Source organism: Mycteria americana, chromosome 1, assembly GCF_035582795.1.
Source record: "Mycteria americana isolate JAX WOST 10 ecotype Jacksonville Zoo and Gardens chromosome 1, USCA_MyAme_1.0, whole genome shotgun sequence".
Taxonomy (NCBI): domain Eukaryota; kingdom Metazoa; phylum Chordata; class Aves; order Ciconiiformes; family Ciconiidae; genus Mycteria; species Mycteria americana.
The window spans coordinates 100129046-100152090 of NC_134365.1; the positions used below are offsets into that span (position 1 = coordinate 100129046).

Genomic DNA, 23045 nt, shown 5'->3' on the forward strand with positions numbered 1-23045 from the left:
TGTGGGCTGCCACCCTTCAGAGGCTAAAGACGAAGCGGCCCCACAGCGAAAGACGAACCGGTCGCAGAGTTAGGGAACGCGACTTTTCCTACGAGGAGGTGTGTGTGGCTGGGGCGTGCTGAGTCGTGCAGCCCCCCGCCTCTGGCAGGCAGCCGCAGGACTGGAGCCGCCGCAGGTTTCCCGCTGCGCCCACAGCCCTCCTTTGCCTTGCTGCTGCCTTGCTTTTCCAGGTCAGGCTTTCCCGGTCAGCTCGGGGGTGGGGTTGAGCGCGGGCAGCAGGCAGGCGCCCCTGGTGCCTGGGGCTCCCTGCCCTCTCCCGTGGGAGGGGGAGGAGAGAGGCAGAGGGCAAGAAGGATGCTGCGGGCTCCGGCTCGTGGCGGGTGAAGGAGGAAAGGCAAAGGTGCCCGTGCGGCGCTAGCCCAGGTGCGGGCGAGGCGACGCCGAGCGGCAGAGCAAGGTGCGCGGGGCCCCCGCGGCGGGCTGCCGGCGGGCAAAAGAGGTGGTGGGGATCGAACTCGGTGCCCTGCGGACCAGCGTCCCGCGACCTGGCCGCTCCTCTAACGCCGATCCCCACCACCGGGCTCCGCACAGCGACCCCTACAGGCCTCACACCGCCCTGCGCCCCACCGCTCGCACCCGCGCCCTGCGCGCCCGCCCCGCGGACGCGCCGCCGCCCGCCGCCACGGCACCCGGCACCCGGCACCCGGCACCCGGCACCCGCCGCCTCACACCCCCCTCCCCTCTGCTCCTCCGCCACACGCACACCCGCCTGCCCCTCCCGCGCACACCAGCCTCTCGCCCCCCCGCCTCCATTGCCCCCGCTCTCCGCAGGCCCCCAAGCCCCGCACCGACCCCACCTGCCCCCCGCCTCCAGCTACAGCCGGCCGGGACCGCCACGGCCCCTCGCCTTCCTCCCCGCTTCCCTGACCCTGCTTCCCCTCCGGACAGCTTCTCCTCTGCTGCCAGAGCGGGAGGCCTCCCGCTGCTGCCGGCTGCCTGCTCGCGGCCTCCCGGCGTCACCAAACTTTCGCCACCGGCCCGTGCCGGCCCACGAGAGAGGCGGCGACGCCAAGGACCGCGTGACAAGAGTCCTTCTGTCCTCGTGGGCGTGAGGTGGCCCCTTCCCGTCGGGACACCCCGCATGCGCGGACCGCACTTGCTCCTTAGACCTTTGGAGCACTCAGGTACGACGTGATTTGGCCCCGCGCTGCTCAGCCCGCACACAGGCGCGCACTCGCACGTCCTGCTGTTTGGTATGTCGGAAAGTAGGTGTTTGTGTGAAGGTTTCGAACACAGTTTTTGTGAAGTCATGCAGAGATTGTTTTCGAATCTGTGAGGCCTGCAAAGAGTTGTGGGATTTAGTATATTAACTTCATTTTCTTATACTATTAACTGAACACATATATCCCTGTAAAGCAGAGCTGAATAGTGGAAATTAGTTTCTTTTCAGTCTGGGTCCATGCGTCCTCTTTTAAATCCTTGATCCTTCTCCATGCTCTGTGTGTCAGCTGCCCGCCTCAGAAGTAATGTCTGAGCAGTCACGGGAGCTTGGGCTTGGATGCACGTTCAGGTCTGGATGTAGCGTCTGGAGCTGCAGTCACTGTGGCATTGTAAATCCAAGTCCAAAACATGGGTGCCTGCAGTGCAAGCATGTTAACCAGAGCAACTGCGGATTAAAAAGCACCACAGCCCAGCCCCTTCTCCTTTTTGGCTGTGAGTAATAGTCTCTTCAGGCATCAGGAATCACGCAGTCGGAGTCATGAGGCATGGCTCGCAATCCCTTGTCGCTCGTCCTTTTCCTAAATTTGAACACCAGTGTGACTGGCTTAGCACATGGGGGACTGCTGAGACTCTCATTTTAGAAACCCTGTAGTGTTGTGTACTGTTAAAAACCAGGCTGCTGGAGTTGGGATGTCTCAGCACAGCAGCTGCTCAGTCTGATACATGTGATAACCAACTATCAGGCAGGCTGCTGAATTCTGTAATAAAGAGACACATCAGTGTATGTGCTTCTACAGAGCAAGAATTGCTTTTTTTTTTCCTGTCCAAGAGTACCATTTTCCATGGACAACTACTTTCTTTTCAATTCATGGTTTTTGGACACTTATGTTAGTATTTTTGGCAATGCCAGGGTTAATTAATATTCTTATTTATCTCCTTCATGCTACAAGTGCCATTTGAGCCTGACACCAAAAACTGTTAGCACTGTTAAATTTATAATAATATCCAAGGTGCTGAAAGATCTAAAAGTCCTTTAACAAATACTGGTGTGAAAGATACACAATAAAAAAGAAATCTAACTAGTATTACTCATATAAATACATAAATAATTTGTGAAAGATCTTAAACGAGCACACAACCAGTATAAATGTCTTCCTCAAGATCACAAACGGAGAGGGAGTTGGTACTAGTGACCAGGAGAATCAGGACATACGTTCCAATTCTGGCTTGGGCTGCTAGTTGCAGGCCACCTTCAGAACAAAAGTATGTATTAAATATTTAAAATGAGGGGTAAGATTAAAGAAAGTTACATTAAAAACCAACAAAACCCATACACATTACAATACAGAGCTAATGGCAGTAGCAAATGAAATGTAGTAAGCATTCTCATTTGTACAGTATGTATTAAAAAAAAAAGAGTTCATACCAATACACATTGAGAACTTGCACTCCTCTTGTAATCTACCAGAACCATTCATTGATATTAAAAGTATTTCAAACCATTTTCATGTTGTTGATTAATTCTTTATAGCATGGATTTAACACAGCCTTTTTGTTTTAATTTAGATTATTCCAAAGTGCAGGATAATACTAGTATTCCGTGACATAGCTGAAATACTATCCACTTATCCAACAATGAGGTAACAACATGAATCGTGCACAAAGTAACAAAGTTTAGAGGTTTTTAAGCATCATATGATGCCAAGAGAATCTTTATCATGTATCATTTTTATCAACATATGTAGTTCTGCCATAAACTACTGCTTTATGCACATTCATTTATTGTAATTATATTGCTGCTTTCTAACAGATTATTCATTTTATCAGTAGACATCTTGGACAGTTTGCTGACTAAAAAACCACAATACACATATGTGCACGCAGATACCCTTCCTGCTCCCATATATATGTGTATGTATGCGTCTTGTAAAAATTAATTCTTTTATTGCTGAACAAAAATATACAGTAGCTTGTACTGGATCTACTGGGAGAATATACAGCTGCTCTTGACAGTCTGCAAAAGGAGGAGCCTAATTCCAGAGGTACAGATCCACAGTGGCGAAAGCCCAGCTGGCAGCTCTCCCCAGTGGATGCGTTGTGCTGTGGCACAGCCTGAAACACCAGCTTCCCAAATCGTTAGGTTGCAGATCGCTCAGGGTAAGACATCAACGTATTCGCTGTCATCAATTTCTGTAAAGAAATCAATAAAAAAAAAAAGATGTTGTCATTGCAAATGGCTGCTCTGAAAGCCTACGGTAAGCAGGATGGCCTGTGGTTGTGTTGCTGGGCAGGTATCAATAACTCAATTTGGTTTCTCAGTATTCTCTCTGCTATTGCAGGGCCAACATTTAAGGCCCCGTGTCCTATGGACTGAGTCCTCCAGGAGCCCATATGGAGGCAAAGCCTGCATTGCCTTTTCTGAGCCAGCAAGCTCTGTTATTAAACAGTTGTATCCACCTGAGACCCCTTCTTCCTGAGGAACAGTCAACTGTTGGAAATCATCCATACTGAGTAAATCAGATCAATCAGATCAATAGCTGAGATAGCTATGACTATAGCATAACACACCCTTTCTTCTCTAAATAAATACCCAACAGAAAAGCTCTCCTCCCAGCTAAGGGAGGAGAGCCTGAAAAAACCCTTTCTCTCTTAGGCCTCATCAGATTTATTAAGTTTTTTGAGAAGATAGCAGAAAGGCAGAAATTGAATGCTTAGGACTCCATCTCCACTATGGAAACCTACTGTCTCCTCAAGCAGCCAGACAAGCTGTTCCTGGGCTAGAGAACAATGTTCAAAACTGTCCACCAACCAGTATCATGACCCCAGTCCCATGAGTTGTTCCACTGGTTGCACTGGAGCACTCAGTCCTGCATGTCCCACAAAGCCAGCTGCCGGTGCAACACGAGGGACTGGGCTAGAAAAGTATGGTGCTTGCTTTAGGAAGCATCATGGTGTCCTACGTGGTGCCTGCATTTCAGAGAGATATCCATGATGACATTAACCTAAATTCCGCCTGTGAGCACGTAACAAAGCAGTCTGAGGGGCAAGTTTGGACTGCTGTATAAGTGAAATTTAAATTAAAATTGAGGAGCAACAAATCCAAACTGATTTGATTGTTTTTAAAAGCCTTTCTTTTTATGACAATCACAAACATCTTGATAGTGAAATGAAAGGGGTTTTTTTCCTCCCTGTAAGTCCAGACCAAGACATTGTGCATCTTCTGGAAAAGTCCATGTTCCAGGACAAGACAATAAAATATGTATTACACCTGATTTTTCCATGCTACTGCAGTATTTTCCATCTCCCTGGAGCGGCAGTGACAAGATACCATACTGAAAGGGTTAAATCCCTGACAATCCCTAACTAAGACATAGACTTGCATTTTTTTAGTTTCACTCACATCCTTGTTCTCTTTTGTTCTCTTCCCCTGCAAAGATAGTTTTGATTACCTGCTGAGCAGAGTTGATTGTGGGACATTTCCTGTGACTTCTTACCTGATAGGACTAAGCAGGCCTTGAGCAAGCTCGTTAGGCTTCCTAATTAAATCACTGATAACAGGAACTCAGGACGATTGTGCCAAAGATAAGCACCAAAGAACTAGCTTAAGTCGACCCCCTTGTAACATTCCGAGGCCGAAGGACTGATGAGCTAACTCAATGACTATATATGGACAAAGGAAGCCCAAAGTTCAACGAGTGGACAATGTGAGGAAGACTATGGAAGACCACCGGGAGGGTGAAAAGACCCTAACCCTAATTTTACTGCGCATGCTTGGACTATGTAAATGAATTCCGGGAACTCATCACCATAAAATGGCCCTTTTCAGGAAATCTGATGAATATGTATGATTTTTCTGTATATGAACTGATGTGTTGTGCTAACCTGGTGGAGCACTTGTGGCGGAGCGATCCCCAGTGCTGCCCAGCGCTGCAATAAAGAATACCTGCTTAATAGTCATCCCGACTATTGAGTCCTGATTTCGGCTTTTCACGGCAACAGTTCAAACCTTTTTTAGAGCAAATGTGACATATCTGCCTTAGTGATACAAGTGATAATGTAATGTTGGGGACACTGGAAATGTCTCTTTGCTACTGTTTCTCTCCGCAAGGTTGTTGCTGCACTGGCCCCTAAAAATGCAGCTTAGTGCATGAAGTGGTGGGGAGAGCTCACCCCTTCCTATCCTGTCTGCTTGACACAGGGAGCTGTTGCACTGTTGTGTGCAAAAAACCAGCATCTGTCATACAGACAGGAAGTATGACTGCAGCACAGGGAGGCTGGCCCACACCCCCGCATTTTAGCTAGCGTTACTCATGCGATATCAATCACACAGAAGACTGGATACTGCAAGAATTTTTTCCTGTACAGTAACTGTACTTAATGAAAGGATTTCTCTTGCTTGTTACACTTAGTCTTCTCGTCAGAGGACCTAGAAGAGTTTCAAGATTATTTTGCAGCCTGTGACTTGATGGATACTGCAGCTGAGCATCATACAACAGTAATATGAAAAGTGGCTTTCAAAAGTGTGTGAGGGATGCTGGCAAGTTACAGATAGTATCTCTATTCATCCTCCCCAAACCAAGGACATAAAGATGACATGGGACTATAAAACATGGTCTACCACTTTGTGAAAACTTCCGTCTTTATTGTATCCATTTGCATAATATTTCTGTCAGGTAAAACATTTTACCCTTATCTTATACCTGGGACTTGTGAGCAGAAGTTAGCAGAAGATCAAACAGAGACTGTGGTCTCTGGTTCCAAAGCTGTGATCCTGAGCACAAGGCTATATGCTTCTCATTTTCAACATACTAACTTAAAAAATTAGTCATGTTTTAATACAAATCACAACAAACCACAAGGTGGCTGGCTTTTTTTTCTTTTTTTCTTTTTTTCTCCTAGCATTTCAAAAATAACTGAGTTAGATTTGGTATAAAAATAGTTTTCAACATGGACAATGAAGGTAAAGGACAGCCTCAACTCCAGTGAAGTGCAGGGGCCTGGCAGCTTGGCAGAAGCACCTTGAGTAAAACTGGTCCTCAGCCTTCCCTAGCCTAGAAGCATCAACACCCATGAAGGAGTGAGCTGTGGGCAACATCATGCTTTGCCTTCTGTATATCTTGCAATTTTAACTTGTTAATTTGTAGTGGATGAGGGTGTGTAACCTGTGAGCTGGGAGTAACCGTTTTCCAGGGAACATAAGAGAGAAGGAAGGATGTTGAACTTCTGTCCATGCAAGCTGGTCTCAGAGGACACAGCAACTATTCACCACAGACCTGTCAATGCAGTTGTCTTAAAAAAAAAACCACAAAGGCAGAGCTAAATTTCTCACCATCATAAATGCCGTCCTTTCCTGACTTGAACCTCCGGCTTCTTTGCGAGGCCTTTGGTTTCTTTACAGGGTAGCGGAGGTGTGTTATTAGTCCTTGATTTGGCTTTTCATAAGTGTATATTAGGTCCTTTAATGTTCTGAAGATCCTCTCTGGAACACCTTCAGAAGTCTGCAAGGAAAGGAAAATAAAGTTTGTTTGCAATTGCCCTTCACATAAAGTCCCCTAAATGAAAGGAATTATAGGTTGTTTCTTGTTTACCAAGGAGCAGTTTTGTAAACAGATTTGGTGACAGAATGTTGTACTATCCTTAAAACACTAGGGACAGCTGTTTGGTGGCGTGGTTACGGCACTAAGCGTAACCTCCCTCACCACCTTTTTTTTGAAAAAAGAACACCAGTTTAAAATACCGGCTCAGATGTGCATTGCAGCAATCCACTGCCGCAGGGTGTTGAAGAGTGACAGCATTACAGACTTCCCTCTGGTGTTAGAGCACAAGTTTAGGGGCAACATATTTAGTTCTCACTTAAAATGTTGGATTTAAACAACTATGTGACAAGCAGAAGCCAAACATTTTACAAAATACCAGCATTGTCAAGCAAAGGTCATCTGCAGAGGCAGCGGACGTGTCTGAGGATCTGTATGAAAGTCCCCGGCACCAGCTTTCACTTTTAGGCAGGAGTTTATTATTTGTCTCAGATTTGTGACTTGCGTTGGAGACTCCTGAGGATGGCACTGAGGATGGCACTCCTAAGAGGGGGAACAGCGTTCTCACAAACTGCTTTTTAATGTGCAGGTTCATACAGCTGGACTGAACTGCTTCCATGGCACAGCCCCCAGTGATCTGTACAGAGACTTTGCAACGCTGGTGACTTCAGGACGGTGACAGACAGTAAGGACATTAATCAGCTCGAATCACAGTGAGGGTTCTACTACTAGTCATTAAAAGTGAATAGGGCTTTGGTTTTGCTTCATTTGCTATCTAACAAAGAAATGTGTCTTTATTTTCTTTGGTTTTTTGCATCCTTTATCTTCCCTCCAGCCCTGTATGGACTGGGTGCCACTGCCTCTGCATACTGGTCTGGCTGGGATGGAGTTAACTTTCTTCATAGCAGCCAGTGCAGTGCTGTATTTTGAATTTGTGACTCAAACAGTGTTGATAACACACCTGTGTTTTGGCTGTGGCTGAACAGTGCTCTCACAGCCTTGAGGTTGTCTCTTTTTCCTGCTCTGCTCCCCCAGCAAGTAGGCTGGGGGTGCAGAAGATGCTGGGAGGGGACACGGCCAGGACAGTGGACCTGAGTTGACCAAAGGGACATCCCCTCCCATATGACATTGTGCTCAGTAATAAAAGCTGAGGAAAGTGGGGGCGTTTGTGGTTATGGCATTTGTCTTCCCAAGTAGTCGTTACACATGCCGAGGCCCTGCTTTCAGGACATGGCTAAACATCTGCCTCCCAATGGAAAGTAGTGACTAAACTCCTTCTTTGCTTTGCTTGCACACACACCTTTGCTTCACCTATTAAACGGACTTATCTTGATCCAGGAGTTTCCTCATTTTTGCTCTTCATGTTCTCTTCCCCCCACCCTGTTCCCCTAAGGGAGGGAAGGGAGCGAGCAGCCATGTGGGTGCTTAGCTGCTGGCCGGGGTCAACCTAGAAAGTTCATGGATGAATCTGTCCCTTAAAAAAACCCAAACAATCTCCCCTCTACCATCAACATATTATTTCAGTATATTATTTTAGTAAGAAAAAACAATCTGACTTAAAAATTTGAAGAACAGAACTCTTCTTTCATATTCTTGGCAAAACCTTGTAAGGAAAATTGGGTTTGAAGAAACTAAAAGTGTTGAGTTATTATCTGCTGATAGGCATGACAGCAAAACCCAGAAGACTGGCTATAGTCCAAAATAGATTATTTTTTGTCAACAAACTGTTCAGTTCTTCATGGGAAATTGTGTCCTTTGTGCTCAGTCCAAACCACTAATAAGCAAGAAATTACCAGTGTATGAGAACTTGGTGTGTCCTTTATGGAGTGAGTTCCTCATTCCACTTAAATGCTACTTAATTGTTGGCAGTCCTGTTGGCTGTCCTACTAGAAGAAGAGGACTGAGCCAGCTTTTTAAGTGTCCTCTCACCTTGCCTAGGGATTTTATTGATGCAGTCTGCTTTTATGCTTATTCAAGCAATGAGCAGCATTATCTGGGGTCATCAGTTCAGGTGCCCCAGAATCGCACAGAATTATAGATAGGTCTTGTTGTGGTTTAACCCCAGCTGGCAACTAAGCACCACGCAGCTGCTCGCTCACTCTGTGCCCCGGTGGGATGGGGAGAGAATCAGAAGGGTAAAAGTGAGAAAACTCGTGGGTTGAGGTAAAGACAGTTTAATAGGGAAAGCAAAAGCTGTGCATGCAAGCAAAGCAAAACAAGGAATTCATTCACTCCTTCCCATGGGCAGGCAGGTGTTCAGCCATCTCCAGGAAAGCAGGGCTCTGTCATGCGTAACGGTGACTTGGGAAGACAAACGCCATCACTCCGAATGTCCCCCCCTTCCTTCTTCTTCCCCAGCTTTATATGCTGAGCATGATGCCATATGGCATGGAATAGCCCTTTGGCCAGTTTGGATCAACTATCCTGGCTGTGCCCCCTCCCAGCTTCTTCTGCACCTGGCAGAGCATGGGGAGCTGGGAAGTCCTTGACTAGTGCAAACATTACTTAGCAACAACTAAAACATCAGTGTGTTATCAACATTATTCTCATACTAAATTCAAAACACAGCACTGTGTTAGCTACTAGGAAGAAAATTAACTCTATCCTAGCCACAACCAGGACAGGTCTCTTTAAATCAAAAAGATCATTTCAATATTCAAAACCCCTGCAAGATGCTGGGTGCAATGGCAGAGCTTTCAAATAAAAAAAGGCTAATTAGGAACAGCAGCAAGTAATGGAAGTGATAGATTTTTCTTCAGTGCTATGAAAAAGAAATGTCCAAAACAGAAAGCAGCTGGTCAACAAGTAACAGATCCACTTAGGTTATAAGGGATTTCTACAAAGATAATAGCTACTTCTGAGCTCATACATAATAATAAGTATAACATTAAAAAGTCAAGAATTGAGTAGAGAAGAAAGCAAACTTGGAAATATTTTCTAAGGTAATGTGTTCATGTATATTAATTTTTTTAATCAGGACAGTGGTCTTCAGTGCAATCTTTACAGATGAAATGAGGGTTACTCACCTGTATTCTAAAATATCCTTGGTGTTCCCTGAAGATACGGTAAGTATAGATGAGTTCTTCAAAGCTGTGAAAAACATTGTTGTACACATTATGCTTTTTATCAACTGTCAGACCACTGCAACTTGCTTAGGCTGCTACAGCTGATCTTGACAGCCAGGTTTTGGTTTTGTTTCTTTGCTTGTATCTTAAAGTAAACTGCAATACAATGGAAGACTAAAAACAAAGAAACAAATCTAAAGGAATGCCTGATGCTAAATAACATCAATTTTATATATATGCATTCACTTTTCCATTGGGTTCTTATATTTGAGCCTTCAAAATACTTGAGATTCTCTATGTCATGTTTAATCTTCTGTTAGCCAAAATTAGTCATACATGTTGTTTCCTTAAGCCTCAAAAACCCAAATATTACTTTATCATACCTTGCTAATTCAGATCTAAACCCCTATGCATTGCTATGCAGATCTGTTTGATTTTGGACCAAATTTATGGTGCTCTTTTTTGTCCTGCAGAGTTAGCCAGGTACAGTAAATATAGCTAAGAGTGCTCTGTTCAGTCCGCAGTCACTGCACTTTGCTTAGCATAGATGTCGATAGACCATGTCCAGCTAGCTCACCTCTACATCAACTAACTACCTGAGCTTTCCTCCAGCTTCTTAGGTGCGTTTCCTATGCTGAGTTTTCTGCTACTACAGCTCCAATAAAATAGATCTGCTAAGTCAAAGCAATGAAAATGCTTCAAGTTTATACATCCAGAAAGGGCTGGATGTCACTGAGAATTTGTATTACTTGTTCTGAGGCAGTAAAACACAAAACAGAGCCTGGAACTCCACTGCAGGTGCCATGTAAGAGAAGAGTTCTTGCTTCCATAGGATGCCTAAGTCCTTGCTCCCCACCAGCAGAATTGCTTCACAGCACTAGAAACCAGTTTGTGCAAATGTCCACATGGGAATAAACTGCAGGCGAAGGGCTGGCACATGCGTCATTGAGAGTTGCAGTATCTCCATCAGCAGTGAGCACAAGGGGAGCCGGGGCCCAGTCGACTCTCAGACTTTACACCACATTGGACTAATCATCAGACAATCTTTTCACTATGGAAAGACAGTGCTAACATGTACCCCTCCTTCAAAAATGGAGCTATAAGGAAGACCTAGATAGCTACAAAGACAAAAAGGAGGTGCCCATCTTTCCCTGAAGTCATACTCTAGGGGAAAATGGGCTGGCTTCCAGCTGACTACCACACCATAAGAGAAGTAGTCACCTTTCAAAAGACTGATCTACAGCTGAGAACAAGGATGAGAGATTCAGCTGGGATATGACACAAGACCACAATGCTGTATGGAAAGAGGCACATTGGCATGGAACGATGCTCTGAAAGATTGTCTTTGCCAATGTCTTCTATCATATTGGCAGAAGTTGGGAAGGATGTGAGGGGAGAGAGAGAGAGAAAACCATATTAATCTAAGTAGTGGTAAAGAATGATTCTGTAGAAAACTTGCAGTTCACCTTTCACATGAGATCTACTGGCATTCCTCTGAAGAAGAGAACAGGTGAGGAGGTTGCCACGGCATACACAGGAGTGTGAAGTTGCAGAATATTTTTCATGTAATCTGCTTTCCTTGTGGGAGCCCTCAAGTAATTGCGGCACCACAAATTCATACTCTTATTTCCCCCACGCTGCCCCACACAGTGACCCCTTGAGCTGTCTGTACCTTCATGTATTCCAGATGTGATCATGTAGCAGGCTACTTCAACATAGAATATGTTTGATTCGACCAGAGTATAGCTAGAGATGTATATGATAGTGGACATACATATACCCAAGAGCATGTATGATATTAGTGACTTAACAGTGGGCTAAGTCTCTGACCCCTGCTGCTGAAAGCAGACACTGTGGTGGAAGGAAGAGACACCACATTTTTAACAAAGCGCAAGCCTGGAAATGTCTGCAAAGAGCAGGTAGTATTAAAGACATGAGAGGTTATGCAGTAAAATTGAATGAGACAGAGATAGAAAAGCAAAACAGAAGGGAGCCTAGAGTTTGCAAAATGAGAGAACATTTCATGTCTTGAAATATAAGATTACTCTAATGAAGGGTTTCAAAGAACTCATGAACTAAACCTAACATAGGCCTTTATATAAAAGTAATTTGATTCCACAGACATCCCCTCCTTTCATCTATCTTCTTATGCTCCTCATGTGTGACACCTCCCTAAACTTCATTTTGCAGTTGTATCACAAGAGGGCTGTTGAATTCTTGGAGAGATGTTAGCAGAAAATGGCCTCCAGTCACCAGCACCCAGAAAATGAGTGCACAGGTCCTACTTCTAAGAAAATTATTCTTCCTTTGCATTTTCCAGGGTTTTAATTATTATTATTTTTAATAATATGCAGGCATTTGAACACTCAGGCTACTGATGGCTTTGGCTATATTTTTTCAACAGAAATAAAAGCTTTATCAAATACCTGTGAGGGACTGAAAGAGTTAATGTCTCAAACATTGTGGGGAGATTTGCATGACGATGAGGACGGCAAGTCGGCTAGCTTAGGATGGGGAGAGCTCATCGGAGGAGAGAGTAAAAGAGGTATTGCCTTGTGAGACACCGAAAGAGGTACTGTCTCAAACATTGCAGCGAGATCAGGTGCAGCAAGTCAGCTAGCAGTGGACAAGAAGAGCGTGTCGGAAGATGCGCAGTTACCATGTATGGCCAGAGGTCACACAGACTTATTTAAGGAATGGGCCTGCGACCACCCGAAACTTGGAATGAAACTCCTCGCGACCACCCCTATCTCCCAGCGCCTGCGAACTTTCAAGGACCAGAACAACATAAATCCTCACAGGGCATGACCTGAGGCAGGGACTAGAGTATAAAAAGGGCCCCCCCCAGGGAACGGTGTGCGCTCACCACCAGAGCATTGCCACGTCTGTCATCGTCATCGCGGGATCCAAGCGTGGCGATACCTTTCCTTTTCTCTATGTCTTCCCTTTTCCTTTTCTTACTTCTCTCTTCCTCTACTCTTCCACTATATCTATATCCGGGTATATGTGTTTTGGATGAATTGTGATGGGTTGCCCAGAAAATAGGTCCATTGCCAAATCGCCTCTGTTCGTTCGTTGAGCTTGCCAGTTTGTTAAGTTTGTCCATTTGTCGAATTCGCCAGTTAATAAAGTTGCTAGTCAGACTGTTCCTCTGAGTCATTGTCGTGACTCTACCGGCCACGCGGCTCTGCCAAGCAGAGGTCGGCCTTCGTCGGTACACAAACCCCCGGGGAATCAAAAGATTCACCCATCTCACAACCCACCCAGTGGGACGAGACAATACCGCAATGGCAGCTATTCAGAAGATGAACTGAAGATCATGACCATGATCAAAAAAGGCAGTAAAGTTGCAAAGATATGTAAACCACAAATAACGGGGAGTGGGGGAAGCAGTATTTGAAAACAAAGTCTTTTAACTGGTATGCATGTTCATCAGAAGGATTTCAGCTGTAGCTACATGACTTGAGCTGTCATGAGAGGGAGAAACAGGGTGAAAACCTAAGTTGCGCATAAATGACTAGTTACTCTGGAAATAAACTACATTGTTCTGCAAAAAAAGTTGCTATGGACTGCAATCAGGATATGACTTCCAGTTAGAATCAATTTGCTTTGATTCAAAGAGTTGCATCACAGGGATGCATCTTCTGTTTTTTTCCTCCTTGAGTTACCCGTGGAAATTCACATGTTTCTGGCTTAAGAGTATTTTATAAATGTGAGTGTTCATTCTTTAAATGTTTAAATGGCATAGAATGTTCTTTAAATGGCATAGAAGTGAGAAAAAAACCTGCCAGAAACTGATTATTTTTGAAACTTGTTTTTCACCTATCATCCAAATTTTGAAAGGTTACTGCCTGGATATTATTTGGCTACTGTAATTTTTACTGAATAAACATGAAACTACCATTGAAATGGAAGCTTCTATTTCCACATTAACTACTAAATGCTTACCAACAGCTGCATATGGTACAAATTAATAAAGTGCCTGGTCTGGGCACAGGGGAGATCCAGTGGCAGAAAAGCCGGGTGAGAGGAGCTTGTTTGGGTAGAATGACATGTTAAGCCATAAGGAGAACAGTAGCAAGAGCAGTAGGTCTGGACTGAGGCACTGTCAGAGACCTGGGACAGCTTTGGATGAAAGTGGCAGTGTGCTGTGGAGGAAGACATATCAGCAGAGCTGTGCACCATGTCCAATTAGAGAAGAGATGCTTTTGAACAGGTCCCATCATTCTGATTCCCAGATCCTCCAAGGGAGTGCCCTCCCCCTACACCCCAATCAATAGAGGACAAAAAAAAGTTGTTTTCTGGAGCAAGTGGACCGGTATCTCCGCCCATGGATCCGCTAATTTGAGAGGTGTGCATCAGTTTGTGCATCAACCATGTTAGGTGCTAAGCAATGCTTTAAGATGCAATTCTAATCCAAAAGTTGTCTTGAAACAGCACTGAGAGTTTCATTGTTGATTGCCTCCAGTTTTAGGACAGCTTTCCTCTGCGTAGTCAACCACTGACAGACAGTCCAGTCTCTGAGGCAATTCTGAGCCAATACATTATTACCATCCATCCCATTTGCTGTCTGAAGACAACCCATGCTTTCACCTCTGCAGGCCACTATCCGTCATACTGTTGCTGCCACCCCTGCTGTTTAACTATTACATTTGTTAATGCACGAGTTAAAGTCAAATACACTAAACACTAAAGTTTTTAACAGTTTTTCACACTAAAACCCCACAGAGGCTAGCTGGAAGTCATATGCTTTTTCATATGCCTGCCCAGAACACTGTCAACAGACAAAAGCATGTCTGCAAGCTATGACAAGGTAGATCTGCTTTGCCCTTAAAAAAAAAAAAAAAAAAAGGAAAGCAACTGTGTTAGTGTGGCACCAAGCTTAACATTTGCATCAGCTTGCATCTGCCCCCAATGTACTCTGTAGACATGCCCTCTGTTACATCGGTAGTTCAAACTCATTGCACCCCCTTCACTTTCTCATCTCTCTTTACTGCATGAGATCTCAACAGCCATCTTCCCATGTCAGGGACTAATATTGTCATTCTTTCTCCGTGCCAGGATCCCCATTTGTCCCTTCTGGCAGGGTATGCATGCCCTCTCACTCCCAGGCTCCCTGCCCTCCCTGCAGCCACTACGCTGTCTCCTTCCACACCATACTGAAGGCAGATTCCCACGGCTCCCTCCCTGAGGGCTCTGTTTGTCCCCCACTTGCCATTTCTGTTCTCCTTACTCTGTCATTTCACGGACCTCCTTTCTTCTACCCACCAACCCCATAGTACTCCATTTCCCTCTCCCTTTTTCTCCTTCTCCTTTGATTTGTTTCAAAAGAAATGAATTTTTCATTATTGATAAAACCATTTTCTGATATTTTTGAATTAATTAGATGTAGTGTTAAAAATTTTTCATGTCACACTCAAACACATCCTCAAGGAGAGTGTAAAACCTCATAGGGTCAAACAAAGAAAGACTCAGAGTTACTAATTTATAAACTTTGAACACATTAGGAACAGATCAATTATATATGAAAAGTGTAAAACAGGCTTCTTGAAAGGGAAATAAAAATGTTATTCCCTATAGGAAAATAAAATAATAAAATTGTAATTGTAGTAATTAAAGTTAAGGACTAGAAGTAGCAATTTTCTATGCCCATTTTGTTCATGGACCTGTCATGTGAATATGAATAGGACATTATAGCTTTCTGTCTCAGCTTATGTTCTTAAATAAGATAAAATTCCTTTGAAGAACAAGGCTAAGCTTTCATCAGATAGAAAGCCTACATAGAAGGAACTGTTTTGTAACCTACCATGAGACTTTTCAGTGCTGAAATGCTATTTACTCATCATTAGAGAGGCAGTAACTTTGAGGAAGGTTCTTACCGTGTTTTGGCAGGCTAAGCTATTTTCTCTGAGCTCCCCTTATTGTCTGCAGACAGAGACCAGCATCAGCAGATTACAGCTCATCTATACTCTCTTGTATAAAATGTCTTCTGCAAATGCCACCCTCTCACCACTTACTATAAAGGTAGTCTAAGGCAATCAGTATTACTTGAATACTTATACACACCCCCTGGAGTCTGTTAATATTAAGGAAGAACTATTAATGTTAAAGAAGATGAACATTGGATCTATTTGAAAACTCATTAAAAGTTTAGTATTAGAGTACTTACAAAATACAGAGACACAAGGCTCCTTCCACGCTTTCACTGTCTCGTATTAAATAGCTACCATTCTTTCCGTTCTTGCTCAGCAGTTCTTCACAGGTTCTTCTTGTTATCTTTCCATGAAAAAATGGGAACTCCATGGGCAAAAGAAACAAGGTCTCTCGCCTTTCAAACTAATTCCAGAGAAAGTCAGAAGCCTGGCGTTAAAAGAAGACTTATTCCAAATGCAGCTGTCCGCAGACAACTGAAACTGGAGATGCTAAGTACATACACAAGCTCATCTGTGTTGTTATCACTGACCTGTCTGTAGCGAAGTCGGCTGCTAGCCTGTGCTAACAGCTCATGAATGCAGTGAAGGCAGGAAATGGGAAATGGTTTGTCTACACTGGTCACAGTCTACATCAGAAAGGAAGAGTCTTTTGTCACATTCTATCAGCAGACACTTGAGTTGTGTATCACACTTCTAAGCCATGCAATAGCTAAGTTGACATCTAAGTATAGTTACATTTTTAATTTGACTTTTATGTTTAAAATTGCTCAAAGCCCTTGCTCATAGTTTTGAAAAATCCTGCTTGGTTTGATTCCCTTCCTTGCCAGACTTGCCTTCTAACACAGTTGTTTGGGGTTTGTTGTTTTTTTTTTTTTTTTCCTTTTTCTTTTGGGTTTACTTGATCAAGTTCTGGTGAAAGTTGGTCAGCAATATTTGAGAATGAGATTTTTCAAAACACAGCATTCTCTCCCCTGCCCCCTTCTTGTTTTTAAAGTATAGCTATTTTATCAAGAAGTTTTGCTGTCTCTGTGCCATGATTTAGGAAACATGGCAGGAAGGAGAAGCGAGTCAGACAGTGCCTTTTGCCACCCCTGGGAAGCTTCTGTCAATTCAACAAGGACAGGATATAGCCACGTGTAGAACTGCTGCTCCCTGAGGGAGGAAATTCCATGGGAGATTCCCCTAAGAGAGAAACCTAGAAATGGCAAGTCCAAGGTGAAGCTGCAGCTGAGGTCTGTACTGCAGTGACCACCGATTACCAATAAAACAAGTCCCCATCCCCAAGGGGATAGCAAGAGTGGGGGGGAAATACCTCCCCTCACCTTGCAAGTGTCCTCAGGAGGATGTCGCGAAGGTCCTTCTTGCTATCAAATACACCTGTATATTCCTACGGATTAAACTGTTTGAGACTTTTGTCTACACATCTTATAAATAAAATATTTCCATAAAGTATTGTGAGGTGAATGGCTCTTCCAGAAGCCCAGCTCTGAAAAGGGAGAGCAGCAGCTGTTCAGCGCTGCCCTGCTTCAGGCAGGTTCTCTCTCCTCTGCATTGAAAGCAAAGCAGATAGGAAACAACTGCAAATTTCTCTTTCACGAAGGTCATGACTACATGTTCTTCACCATTTTCCCTAAAGACCTTATTAGCTAGGTGCAGAAACAGGAGACAGTAATTTCAGTAGATCTTGCAGATCTGAATCTAGAAGTTACTTTAACAGAAATGGCAACCACACGTTACCCACTGACCGCTTAGTAGAGTGCTTCTCTGACAACAAAAAAAAAAAACATGAGAAGGAGAAAGTACTTTAGGAGAAATGGGGGCTGCAGGCTCCTTTCAGCAGCAGTCACCATCCACCCTGGCCCACCTTCCTCCTCAGGCAACACCAGGAGCAGCAAGTTCATTCTTGCCCAGCCTTTTCCTTTTCCTGCCAATGGCAGATGCAGTGTTGGCACCGGTCCTTCAGTTGGCACATTTCTGTTTCATCAACGCTCTTCAGAAGCCTCGAACTAGCTCTGGGAAAGATATGGTGAGGTTTGAGATGACACTGAGGCCCAGCAAAGGGCATCAGGCAAGGGGAAGCAGAGAGCGGGATTTGATGGAGAAAACGCGCAGTGGTGGGAAGAGAAAGCATGGCGAGGGGATTCTGTGTGGAGCAGCAGCAGCAACCACTGGGGGGACTGGGATAAATGGAACAAGGAGCAAGACAACAGAGTGACAGGAAAGATACTGAAAAAACATTGACAAGGAAGAAGCAATGGGCCAAAAAAAAAATTTAAAAAAATCTTAAAGTGGATTTGGGACATAAAGGAGAGTTTAAATCAAGGGACCTGAATGTTAATGAATTGATCAGAGGCCTTGCAACAATTTCAAGAGGCTTAATGGGATAAGAAATTTTGGAATAGCAATCAGGAGCTACAGTTGAGGGAAGGGCTAATATTGTAGTGGTATAACAGCTAAGGATTGTCAGAAAATTAATGAAAAAAATACTCATTTGCATAATATTTGTAGGACTAAAACAAAGAAGGGGACAAGTGGACAGAATCTTGAGGATACTGAGAAAGAAGATTTGAGAAGGAAAAACTCAGGTTAAATGGAGAAAGGAGTTAGCCTGTGATAAAATAATTCAGTACTCCAAATAGAAAAAGCTTTTAAAGAAAATGAAGCAAGGACAGCAAAAGGGTCAGACTTGGGAGAAGGCCTTAGCATAAGTGAACGGGGCTAGAATAGACACCAAAGATCAGTAGATTTGGTAATAAATAACTGAACGTAGTGAAAGATACTAACTATCAGCCGTGATCACGAATACATGTAACCTTCCTTATTTCAAGGTCTGGGCGGTTACTGACCTCGCACAGCATCAGAGCAATGGTGCTTACACTGGTGAAAATGACAAATTTTGAGTTTGGTACTCAACTCTGGATACTACTGTTGATGATATTCTGCTCAGTCTTCTTAGTTTCTAAGTCTGAAAACCCCTGAACTGAATCATCTCTCAGATTCTCTGAGGGTGTGGATTCGGGTGCCTAAAAGAGTGCCCAGTGCTGTAGCAGACATCCTAGAACATCTGAGAAAGCCACACAGGGCTGGCAGGTGTGACACTGGACTGGTGTGGGCAGACCCATGACCTTCTGGAGTGGCAGATGAGGGTGAGTCAGAATAATTACAGCATCTCAAGCAGCATTGGATGATGATTAATTGCTCCTGTTGTGTCTAAGGAAGCCAACTCCTTTACCTGCTTCTTAAAGAATTAGTTTCTGCTCTGGACACAGAAGAATGAAGGTGAAACCACCAACTTCTTTTCAAGAGAAAGCACAATGGGCTCAATAGCTTTCTCTTCTGAGGAAGGTTTGCTTTCCTCACTATGTTTGTGCACCTATCCAGCAATTCCCTACTACAAAAACAAGTATTGTCTCCATTCGTCTTCAGAAACACTTCCATTGTGCTTTCCAGGAGAAAAAGAAACTCAAGCTGCTTCTGTCCCACCAACCACAGCACTGAGTCAGAACCTGGGACCACAGATTTTCTTAGTGGTATGCAACTGCATAACCAGCTTTGTTAAACTTCATCAACAACTCACATTTTCCAACTGTCACGGTAAGTTCCCATAAGGAAGGGAAGAAATTTCACTAGTCAGGTGGTCTACTTTGTGCAACGCACTCCATTTGTTCACAAGCATGGTCCCATATCCAGTGTATTTCTGTCGGCTGGAGGCAGGGACAATGACATATCTGATGTGGCAAAATTAGAGCTTTGCTCTGGTTAATCTAATACCATTGTTTTAAAAATCTCTCCCCTTGGAAAGCATCATGAGATGAAGAGGGAGGAGTTGTGCAGTCGTGGATTTTTAGTTCCTTTTAAGGCTTCCAGTTCTTTATTCAAACAAAGAAGTGATACTCCTAGGCAGAAGTTCTAACTGTAAAATGGAAAGTTCGGACACAGGAAACCTTCCTGTGCTTCACCATGCACTGTGCACAATGCAAGCAGAGCTCTGGCAGAGTTGTGAATTTAAAGGATACGTCAAGGCAATACAGTTTCCACAGCTCCCTGACAGTGTTTGATAGAAGAGGACAGCCAGGAATGAATATGATCCTTTTACCTTACCTTACCTATCTGCAGTATTCAAGTGGAGCTGAGAATAGGAGCTTGGTTGAAAAGCAGAAATCATCAAAATATACCAGAGAAAGAGGTCTGGGAGGGAAGAAGAAGAGCGAGGCTGTCAATACAGTCTGGTCTGTCACTAAGCCACAAACATGATTCAGTGGCCAGACACAGGAACTCCACTTTGTCTTGTATGCATACATATACATATATATGCTTTGCTCTGGCACTGCTGGGCTAGTCCAGGGCAAAAATGCAAGGCTCTGGCAAAAACAAAACAGGACTTGTGGATCACAGCCTGGGATACCTGTTGATGGGTGCTGTGTAAATACCTGGAAGGTGGTGGGAGATGTCCTTGTCAGCCACCACAGAACTGCGCCATGAGCCTCACCATGGCTTGTAACGCTGTTGTGGTTTAGGCCCAGTCGGCAATTAAGCACCACGCAGCCGCTCACTCACCCTTCCCCCCTGGTGGGATGGGGGAGAGAATCGGAAGAGCAAGAATAAGAAAACTTGTGGGTTGAGATAAGAACAGTTTCATGATTGGAACAACAACAACAACAATAATAATAAATTGTAATGAGAAGGAAAACAATAAGAGACCAAGAGAGGAACAAAACCCAGGAAAAACAAGTGACGCAACCTCTCACCACCCGCCGACCCATGCCCAGCCAGTCCCCAAGCAGTGATCACTATCCCCCGGCCAACTTCCCCCAGTTTCTATACTGAGCATGGCATCATATGGTATGGAATAGCCCTTTGGCCAGTTTGGATCAACTATCCTGGCTGTGCCCCCTCCCAGCTTCTTGTGCACCTGGCAGAGCATAGGAAGCTGAAAAGTCCTTGACCAGTGTAAATACCACTTAGCAACAACTAAAACATTAGTGTGTTATCAATATTATTCTCATACTAAATCCAAAACACAGCACTATACCAGCTACTAGGAAGAAAATGAACTCTATCCCAGCCAAAACAAGGACAACCGCACAGCATCGAATCTTTACCGTGTATGTTGGGATCACGTAACAATATATCTCCGTGGGCCAAATGTAGCTGTAAACTCTGAGCAAGCATTTCCTAACAAGTATTTCTGGCTTAACAAATTTAGCAAGTATTTTTGGCTTACACAAAGCTGCATGCCCAGGCTACCATCTCAGCTGAGTCTGAGTCTGAGGAGTGGTCAGAAATACGAGCTGATGGTATTAATTGAGATGAAATCTGTGCGTATTTCAGTTTATGGGCTAGGGGGATGCAGAGAGAGGGCAACACCTGGGTTTCTTCGCCACTGTTCACTGAGACAAGTTTCCAGACTGCTTGATGTCTGAGAGGCTCTTGTTTGAATAGAAGAGAATTGGAAGGGGTATTGCCTACATGACAGTTAGGAGCAGAGTCTTTCTCAGTGAATTCAGGATACTGCATGGCATAATAGTTTTTGTGCATCCAGGATGAAGTTGGGGCTTCTGGTCAGTGCAGAGGAGTGCTTTCCTGGAAGCTTCTGGTGAAAACCACAGCAGGCGAGCCTGGTCTCAGTTCTCACCTGCAGCTCGTTCTCATGTGCTTGTAGCGGTGACAGAGTCTGAAGCCACTCTAATTTGTGCTGTGGACAGTCTGTGACAATGGGGGCTTTTTGTTTCAGAGGGAAAAAAGACCGAGAACTGCTCCAAGTTCTGTGTAGTTTGTGATGAGAGGCCTGGGAAGCTAAAATGACAGTGATGCCCCAAAGCAGTGGGGTTTGAGTGGTTGAGGCAGTCATGCCAGGCTGAGCCTCTGGGCATTGCCACTCAGATCTTAGCTACACCAAACCAAGCTGTGGCTGTTGTGAATCTGCTCTAAAAATCATTTTACTCTGCTCCAAAATAGGATTAGGTGGTTTTTTCTCCTCATCCACTGAAGGAGATTTCACAGTTCCTAGGATAGCCTCCCGCGGTGACTAACTAGCCTTTCAGATGTTAGAGAAGGGGAAAAGAGCAAAGCTTTTTCCCCTGAAAGACTGCTTCTTGGCATACTTCTATGCTTACATGTAAAAAATAGCTAGATTATCACTTCCTAAAAATCTTCTGTACATCAGAACACTTACACCCTTTAGTCGGTCTTGTGTTTTCTTACCTAAATGCAACCACTTCCTTCAGTCTTTCCCCAAGTCACATTTTCTTGCAATTGTTCTCTTTGTTTTTCTCTGACAACACTTTGGCTAGTACTTCTATAAAATTTAATGCCTATAAGTGAAGAAATCTTTTGATTAGAGGAGCAGGATAGTTAGCTACTCTTCCTTACACAGAACAGCTGTTACAGAAACAAGACCTGCAACGTTTTTTGCAGCCCTGCCAAGTCCAGGGTGACCATAACTCTAATTCATTTTCTGCCATATTGCTGCCTTTACCCATTTTCAGTTTTTCCTTCTGTTAGTGTAAAACTTAGTGGGGCCTTTTCATAGTAACGTCTCTCATTATCAAGCACATTTGGAGCTCTAGTTCTACCACCTCTCCTGGCTGCAGCTCTAACACAGCAAAGCTCTTGATAGTGCCTCTTGTAGGAATAGGAAATCTGAGGAAGAGCTAGGTGGCTTGACAACATTGAGAGTTCAGAGTTCAGTGAATAACTGGGGAGGGTGTGGGAGATCAGGATTAGGTTGAAAGCTGTGGTCAAAAGCAGCTAGAGCAAAGCCGGTGAGCTTGACAACTGGTGTGAATAAAGCAGGAAGCTGAAGTGTCATTTGTTGTTTGACCAGATAGCAAAAAGCACAAGACAAGAAAACAGAAAGAAAGCTGAGTTCTAGCTAAGTCTCCTGAAAATTTGAGTTATCATTGAGCTATGTTGCTAGGCAGTCACAATACTGTGGCTTACTGTACAAACTGAACCAAAAAAGGTTTTTGCAAGAAGTACCATTACAGTAACAAATTACATTCAATTTTGCAAATTTCATAGCTGTAGCATGATATCTACACCAGCCTGTACTTTTGCAATGTATTGTGCCTGGGTACAAAGTTTTTGTGATATTTGTTGATGGTAAGATTTACTTTAGACCGAAAGAAAAATCGTTATGATGTAAATTCAAGAAGAAAATTTAACTAGCGTGTCTATTACTTACGGATTGCTGCCAGAGCTGTCTGTGCAGTGCCAGAATAATTCCCCAAGGCTCCAGAACTCTGCCATTAGCTTTCTAATCAAATGTAAACCTAGGAGGAAAAGCCTGA

The 23045-nt window shown here is 44.0% G+C and overlaps 1 protein-coding gene across 1 annotated transcript; it reads right to left on the reverse strand.

Annotated features, from left to right (window-relative positions):
* Positions 1-3373: 3373 nt before the first annotated feature.
* Positions 3374-17711, reverse strand: SH2D1B (SH2 domain containing 1B). Its single transcript, XM_075491818.1, has 6 exons — positions 17618-17711; positions 16284-16379; positions 15990-16148; positions 9782-9845; positions 6551-6719; positions 3374-3411 (listed from the first exon to the last, which is right to left on the reverse strand). Exons 3-6 carry the CDS (start codon positions 16121-16123, stop codon positions 3374-3376), a joined length of 405 nt encoding a protein of 134 aa, XP_075347933.1. The 5' UTR covers positions 16124-16148; positions 16284-16379; positions 17618-17711.
* Positions 17712-23045: the final 5334 nt, after the last annotated feature.